At 40.9% G+C, this 8738-nt stretch overlaps 1 protein-coding gene across 1 annotated transcript in view; it reads right to left on the bottom strand.

The window, feature by feature from the left end:
• Window positions 1-8344, bottom strand: part of pcsk7 (proprotein convertase subtilisin/kexin type 7) — a 17806-nt gene extending 9462 nt beyond the window's left edge. Inside the window, exons 1-9 of the mRNA XM_034114550.1 lie at window positions 8213-8344; window positions 6721-7016; window positions 6201-6437; window positions 5462-5596; window positions 4919-5084; window positions 4705-4795; window positions 4414-4468; window positions 4130-4268; window positions 3924-4024 (exon numbers count right to left, since the gene is read on the bottom strand). Coding sequence (XP_033970441.1) covers window positions 3924-4024; window positions 4130-4268; window positions 4414-4468; window positions 4705-4795; window positions 4919-5084; window positions 5462-5596; window positions 6201-6437; window positions 6721-6957 — 1161 coding nt within the window. The 5' untranslated portion in view covers window positions 6958-7016; window positions 8213-8344. The remainder of the gene's footprint in view (window positions 1-3923; window positions 4025-4129; window positions 4269-4413; window positions 4469-4704; window positions 4796-4918; window positions 5085-5461; window positions 5597-6200; window positions 6438-6720; window positions 7017-8212) is intronic.
• Window positions 8345-8738: the final 394 nt, after the last annotated feature.

The raw sequence follows: 8738 nt of genomic DNA on the forward strand, positions 1-8738 counted from the left end.
GCAACAGCTCTGGCAGGAGTCTACACAAACTGCCACTCTCATATGTAAGTATACATTAACCGCTGATTGAATGCAAACCTTTCGAAAAAGTACATCCAACACAAACTTTGCTTAGGCACAAAGGTTCTCAACCTAAACTAACAACTTGAGGATAACTCTTCATCAGGCGCCAGGGCCATAAAGAGCCCTCCTGACAAAACGGTATATTTACTGCAGGAGGCCAGAGGTCAACACTGTCTGTGTACAGTTAATGGAAAACATGTATGAGAGGGGTTTAAAGCCCTAGGGAGGTCCATCCTTTAAAGAGATGAAAGGATGTAAAGGGAAAGAAACACATTGATGTAAAAATGAAAATGAAGAGTAGTACAGGGACAATTAGTGGTCGACTGATATGGTTTTTTCCAATGGCAAATGCTGTTATTAAAAAAGAAAAAAATATATATGGCTGATATATATAATGCCTTTTTTGGCATCAGATAAGTTAGAACCATTTCATAAATACTAACAATTGAGAAATAACATTGCTGATCAACTTCAATTATCGTTTATTTATTCATTAAAACCTGTTTCTGTCTGCATTTTTTTAAATAATGTAATAACTAAATCTATGTCTACACTAGGTAATTAAAGGTGGGGTAGGTAATTTTGGAGAAACCGGCTCGAGATCGCTAGAATTTGAAAATACACAGCCGGAAAAAATTTGCCACTTCCTTACAGAGCCCCTCCTCCAACACACACGAACGCGCACATGACCAATGAGGGCACGAGATAAGTTTGTGCACAGATGGAAGGCTGACAGGCAGGTAGGCCATCCAGTTATTTTAGCCGGGCCGGCTAAAATGATTGGTCGTGCTTTTTACAGTATTACGGCTTCCACAGATGAAATTTTGTTATGGATTTTTTGTCAAAGCACTTAAGATATTCATTGCTATCGGGATGTTAAGAGCATTCCATGGAATATAACAAAAAGTGTATCTCGAGCCGGTTTCTCAAACTTACCTACCCCACCTTTAAGTTTCAGTGCACTAAAGACAGTTTCTGAGAGACAACTTAATTCTTTAGACCAGTGGTTCTCAACTGGTTAGGCCTCGGGACCCACTTTTTACTTGGTCAATACATCGCGACCCAACATTTTGAAGCACTCAAATCTATTCAACAAAAAATCGTGCTGTAATATATACGCTTTTCAGAATACAATATTATTAAAAGTGAAGTACAGTGCATATATCCCTTATATCCCTTCACAGAACTAAAGTATGCTTTTAAAAAAGGTTCAATGAGATGATGGAATCAAAGCTGAACTATATAAAAAGGCACACATGCTGAAAACCCAACCCCAGCAGGGGGGTCTGGGGGGATTCTCCCCCAGGAGATTTTTAGAAATACTAACATAAACTACGCATTCTGGTACACTCTGAGAAGAAAATAAATAAATCTATTACTACCCGACATATTAATAATATTTTATGCCATTGTTTGTTTTTCACTTAGTTCTGACATCTTGCTGCGAGAAGAGGAGATAGTCTGTGTGATTTACTTTAAATTGTGGGTAAGGGTAGATAGCTCCCATTGTTCTGTGACCTGTCAATCATCAAACCGGGGGTCATATTTCATTATGTGTTCATTTTTATCTGAAGTTGTACCCATGGATGTATAAAGAATAGTTCTACCGCTAAGTTATTTTCCGTGGGAACTTCCGGCAACAATCTTGATTCTGATTGGCCAGAAGACTCGAAAAAACATCAGCAGAGATGTTTTATTGAGAAGATGATCACTACGTGACAGACGTTTTCAAAACCATTTATGGTCTCCGGTACTTCCAGTCCAACGCCTACTGCATGCACAGCGTTAGAAAATCGGTCCTTCAAAATAAAAGTTTGCATTTTTCCCCCCAAAAAAAAAAAAAAAAATTGCAATTTTTTTTTTCAACTTTTTTTTCTTCACTCACACATCCGCGACCCACTTGAAACGGGTCCGCGACCCACTTTTGGGTCGCGACCCACCAGTTGAGAACCACTGCTTTAGACCATTGATCTTGAAATGGCATTAAACACCCCGGTGTATTTGGTCTACCTCTAATAAAAACGAGTTACATAGTGGTTGAACTGAACAAAGGAAAGGTAGGATTAATGGAAGAGATTACAGGTTTGACTCAATGTGTTGGGCATCCAGTAGACAGTAATATCCACCAATATGCAAGGTGTACATGATCGTAGACATCTCATATATCTTCCATGTACACTGCCCTCTATGTACACAACCCTCTGGTACACACATTAGGACCGCAGCGATGTGAGGTTGAAGAATTCTCAGCCTTCTGTGTTTACATGAGGACGACGTGTGGCCCTTTCCTAACAGCTGTTCCAGTCATGCAGAAGGTGGAGCTATCTATATGATGAGACTATATAAGCCTCTGGAGGCTAGACATTGTTTTCTTGATTCCCAAATGTCATCTTATATTGAATTAGTGAATCCATTACTCTTGAAACAAGATTGTAATCCCTATGAGGCTTTAACTTGATTTACAGGAAGTCTAAAAAAAACAAAAAGCTCTCTCTGTTAATGTATTATATGTTATCCCTTGTTTTTCTTTCTTAGCGCGAGCATAATCAAGGATGATTGCTGGATTAGTCTCTAGAATAACATCAATGGATCAGCATCAATCTGACAGGAACCTTTTTGAAAATAAAATGCACAAGCTGCCATCAGGACAATTTCCAATACCGATCATGGATGGAAACTCCTATTTTATGACAATCCCAGACTTTACAGACTCACATAAAGCTCATTCATGAAGGCAGCTGTTCTTGTTGGACTCTAAATGGGTTCTTAAGATTAATACACTAGTGGGTAGAGTGTGGTAAGCACTTGGCGGTCATTGATTGATCAGATTTCTTGTGAGAGAGCCCATCCTGGCTAAGCTCTTCTCTTCCAGGCAATGACATCCCAGGGCAAAACTGTGTTGCGATGGTAACACTCACAAACAACCGAAAATAAAATAAGTGGCTTTGACCGGCCTTTACTCCAGCCACCCTCCCTCGTCATCGCTTCAGATAAAAATAGCTTCTTGTCTTCCTGATGTGGAGCTGCTCATGACTTTTTAAACATTTGTCACAATCAATAAAATTAAGGTTTTCAGAACACACTGAAATGGGTACATGGAAAAAATACAACCAATTGCTCCATTGTTAAAATAGGAAAAGTTATAATAGATTTTGATGAAGTTACTTGTCATAACAGTCATAAAAACCACCATCAGAACCGTTGGGTTCAAGTTTTTTACAAAGGGAAATTATAAACAAAATATAGTATAGTATTTTAAGTCATTAGCTTTGTTACAAATGTCCGAGGGTTTTTGAACGAGAAGCTGGAAGTTGCCGTTTCACTGTGACTCTCTACATAAACTAATATGAGGAAATGAAACTCCTGTGACTGACAGCAGCACTTTACTGTGTACGTATTTATCTTCTCAGGTGTCACAGAAGCACATAGAGAAGTAACTATATGTTAGAGAAATAACTATATGTTGACTTGGAATAAAATGTCATGAATGGAAACCCTTTTAACATTTAAGGAAATGCTAACCTGAGATATTAGGTCAACCAAACCTCTGTTTAACGATATATTAACATGGTCACCAGATTTCGCATTAATGTATACTCTGTCCAATTTGGATAAAGTAAATGCATTTTATAGTTGTTAACCTTGTATAGTTGTTAAAGTTGAATTCGAACAGAAAACACCCTTATTAACCTTGATTAGACCAACTCCAAAAATCACTTCATGACACCTACTTCATTGATTTCCTGCATCCCTGTTGATTCTTAAGCCAGACTGTGTATGTGTATGTGTATGTGTATGTGTATGTGTATGTGTGTGTGTATGTGTGTGTGTGTGTGTGTGTGCGCGTGTGTGTGACCTACAATGCTCCTCAGCTTGTTTCCCCCGCTGCTGAATGTGACAGCCAGCATGGATGCACACTCTTCAGCGTAGAAGGGCTTTTTTCCTTGCTCATCAACCGCACCTACAAAATACAAAACACACCGAAAATAATTATTGATGGCCCGATGCCCACATATCCATATCCACATCCAAAACACTTACACACTTTAGCGCCTCTGCGTCTTACCGATAGTGATGGTGTAGATGGAGTTGGCGTAGCCGTCATAGTTGCAGTTGTCGTTGTATTGACCTCCGTTGCCACTAGCAACCACAAAGATGCTGCCGAAGCCTTGTCTGCCTGCAATCACCCCGTGCTGCAGCGCCGCCTGAGGATGAAAACAATGGGCATGCTGTGATAAGAAGAGGGAAGTTTGTACTTTGGAGTTTTTCTACATGGCTACTCTACTACTGTAAACGATCTGTTGCAGTGCACTGCCTCCTGCAGGACACAATCCACACAATTTGTCTTACCTTGCCCAGGGGATGGGGTCCATCCACAGTGTGTCCATCATCATCTGGACCCCAACTAGAGGAGAATTGAGCCACAATCAGATTCCAAGCAAGAATGTAATATTGCCTAGTAAAACATAACACTTAAATATAACAGACCTCATATTAAGAGCAAACAAAGGCTGTAAGAGCTTTGTTGAATAAGTGACAAATGAACATATGTGATATTTTTACTGTTACATTTTTACTGTTATAAAAGCAACTTCCCTAATTAAATAAATACCAGGGATTAAAAAGAGAGGTGTTTGTTACCTGCAGCTGTAAATATCGTTGATCTGGTAGTGCTTGTTGAAGGCTATAGCCTCCAGGCTGTCTGTCAGTGGGCCGTCCAGGACTCTGATTCCTGAACAAAAACAACAAGGGAGACATGTTTTACCACACAATTGCTAACCCAACGTTTTTAGCTTCTGCCACTTGGGTTATTTACATTAGGAAGTCCAAGTTTAATATTCAAAAAAGTCTTTACCTGCCACCTTGCTGCCGTAGGCCACCCCCACAGCACAGAAGCTGTTGTTGGGAACGGCTGCGATCTCTCCGGCACATCGCGTCCCGTGGTGGTTGTCGCTGTGGGGGTCTGGGTGAGGCATGGGGTCGGGGTCATCGGAGTTCAAGTCATAACTGCCCTCAGGACTCTAAGAGGGTAGAGAAATTGTTATTGGAAAATGAATGTCTGGTTTGCACAGCAATGATAAGGTTGCAATTCAATTCAAACATGGTGCAGTAGACAGAGTTAGAAAAAAAACTGCTACTACAATGTTTCTCACAACACATTATTTGTGTTAATCACTGAACTATAATAGGAAATATAATTGAATTTAGTTTATATTAGATGTATTCTCTGCACTGCTCTGCTTTAAGTAACCATGAGGTAAAAAGGACACTTGCAGTCATGCTTCCAAACTGCTTCATATTCAGCCATGACAGCAGGACACACAGCTCACTTAGATTTAACATTAAATATTTACGGTCCATTGTTCATAGTGTGGAATAACCTTTTGTTTCGACTTACATAGTTAGACTGGATGTCCTGGTGGGTGTGCTCCACCCCGTCATCTACCACCACCACTGTGACTCCTTGGCCAGTGATGTTGCGCTCCCACACCCCTGTCACGTTGATATCCATGCCTTTACTTCTGAAATTGTGCTGCCAAAACAAATAAGGGAAGCAAGAAGACGGCAAACAGTGAAGGAATGAATTCCAATAAGTACAGGTATTTCCTGTGTCTACTTTGCGGTGGTGCAAAGATAAGCATAAGCATCACAACAGAGAATTTTCATTTCCTTAAAATATTTCGGTTGTCTGATGGTTTTTTGTATGGTTCCCATCTTGACTATGACTCCCTGGAGAAGGAGATTCTGTACCTCAAAAGTACCTTTATGGTTGAAAAAGAAAAATGAATAAAGTCACCCTGGATAATGATTTGTAACGTGAACTCTCATGTGTATATTCCACCTTACCAAGCCCTTTATACATACAAGATGCTGTGTGTTAAGAACTGTAATAGAAGGTGCGACAGGATGTTCTTGAACTGTCCCTGCACTCATAGTACTTTGTATACTGATTGAGTTACAAAAGAGACTTATTGCTCAAAAAGTTACAACTTAGTCAAATATTACATGCAGACATGAGATAAATTGATATCATCTAGTGTGACTTCACTTTCAGCGGACATCATTTTCATTGTGTGTATAGATAAATGCCAGTTAGCTAGACTGTTACAAAGAACAATAATAGCCTAGATTCTTACCAGATGCCACTGTTTAGGGTAGTTGGGGTCGTTGAAGGCCATTGATCTCTTCGAGCGGCTCAGCACTCGCTCCTGAGAGTACCACAGGACATGAGGGTGGGCTGCCAGGATGTCCCCAGGCCGGAGACTCCTGCTCCAAATACTAGCTACAGATCCAGGCTTTTCAGAACACAGCAGGTAGTGGCCTTTCAGCTGTCCAACCTGGCCCTGGTTCTTCAGCCCAGCCTGCTCTGCTACCTGGGATGCAGAGATGATAAATTAAACTAGGACAATATTTCTAAAAGTGGGCACCTTGTTTTTCCCTAACCAATGCAATTTCCAAAACAGATAAGATGAAACTTCAGTATTCCCTGCAGATAAATGGGTTTGTTGCAGAAAATAGGATACAGATGGGACGGAGGATTCAGCATAAAGCAAAACCCCTGTTCTTAATCATCCCTGACTTTTGGGAGAATTCACAGAAACACTATATAGAAAAGACTCAAATGTGGGCTGTAATTGTTTATGAGCTGTAGCGTACCCTGTTTGCTATCACATCCAGGTTCACAGAGCTCAGTTCACCGTCTTCTTCCTCATGATCTGGGTCAGAGTGGAGCCGGACGGCCCAGGACTGACCCAGGCCGCAGGAGGGTGAGGGCCAAGGAGAGGGGGGAGAGGAGGTAGATGGGGAAACAGAGGGCAGGAGAGTCAGAAGTAAGAGAGTGATGGAGGTAACAAAAAGAAGGACCAGGAATGTGGGATAATATGGTGTTGCCATGGCAACGGAGGGTGACACACAGGGCTGACCAGGCAAGCCCTCATCAGCTGAACAGCAACCTGGAAAGGAGACAAAGACAGACGAGGGTGAAGAAGGTATCTTGTTAGTTTTGAGGCCAGATGGGAACGTGTGGCTGGTTGCTTATCGTCTGTGTGCTGCATTCAGAGGCCACTTATTAAATTCACAGCATCGCACTAACTGGACGCCAGTTCACAGAGCTGCGGCTGCACCACATTCGATTAACACTGGTTACATCAGTGTTCCTACGCATGCTACTGTGAAGAGGCTTTCACAGATGAATGCTAATCTATTAGCCTTGTTCATTTTAGACAATTTAAATAATTAGAGGCAAATGCCTCTGCATTGAAGTGAAACATTTATACTTGTTTTTACATGAACAGGTGGCAAATGCAGGCATGGACATGAAGTGAACTGCAGTTATAATCAGTGATCAGCCAATACAAAGAAAAAAATATATAATTGCGTCCAGATTAACCTGTTAGGGAGGTGCGAGTAATATGTCACTCCCAAGAACTGTAAACACGACGGTTTATAAATGGACAATAATTATTTGTCCTCCAGACACCTGTTGTGTTACACTAACCCCATACGTTGTCAGTCAAAGAATGCTGTGGGGTGGGGTGGGGTGGGGTGGGGTGGGGTGGGGGGGGGGACCTTGAGCCCCCATTAAAAACAATAATGAATTGTATAAGAAATAAAGACCCATCAGATCAAACGCCCAAGTTGTCTGATTGTCCTCGTGCAAAACACCGAACATCAGCCAGCTGCTCTGACCACATTATAAAGCATATATGTGCATATCATGTACACGTAACGTTAAAGGAAAGTGTTAGCAACAGATTATTTTAAAGAGTGACAGTATATTATTTGAAATTCCGCCTCTTTTTGAGTTGCATGTGGTGAACCACCTGCGGTCAGGTAGGCTAAAGCTAGCTCTCAATTTTGCTGATTGTTTAGTTTCTATTAAGCCATGTATGTCAGCTAGCTAATCGCACAGCTAGCTGGGTTAGTCATTTAAAAGACTGGGACTAGGATAGTAACATTACAGCTATGATCAAATAAATGCATCAGTAGAACAACAGAATAAAAGTCAGAACTTGGACTCCAGTTTCAACCGAGGCATTGTTGTTGTCATAGTAAGTCAGCTAATGTCCCGAGGCTCACTCTTAATATAGCTGTTCTTTAGTGAAATAACACAGGTCAAATTAGAATCAATCATACATCTTTATCCTACCTTTCCACTGAAACCGTCTTTCATCCGTTCCTCGTGAAATTCATGAGCAACATTAGGCTTATCGCCTCATTTCCGCAACACACAAGTCACAACATCAACGTATTACGTCATACAGTTCTTTCGCAAACGTCGTGCGTGCCTCCTGATTGGTCCAAAATGATAGCGGGTACACAGGTATTCTACCTATTCAAATGCAAACCAAACCACTCACATAAGGATGGATTGACACAGGATTAACTGGCACTATGTCTGTAAAGTAAAATTAGACAGTCAAGCGTGTAAGAACTGCGAAAAAATGTAGAGCATATCATATTGCGATTTATGAAACAGAGAGTTGATAAGCTCAGTGGAACCAAAGGTGAGGGGTTGAGAGCTACCAGAAATGCACTTTTCAATTCTTTGGGTGAAACGGCTGATAAGAAGATTTTAAAATAGTTTAAACATGGTTGTAAAATGTAAAACAATGTTGGCTTCTTCAATTCTTCAAGTCGGCCTCTAGAGGACAGTAAGCTCACATCATATCTCT

The sequence above is a fragment of the Trematomus bernacchii genome, unplaced genomic scaffold, assembly GCF_902827165.1.
Source record: "Trematomus bernacchii unplaced genomic scaffold, fTreBer1.1, whole genome shotgun sequence".
Taxonomy (NCBI): domain Eukaryota; kingdom Metazoa; phylum Chordata; class Actinopteri; order Perciformes; family Nototheniidae; genus Trematomus; species Trematomus bernacchii.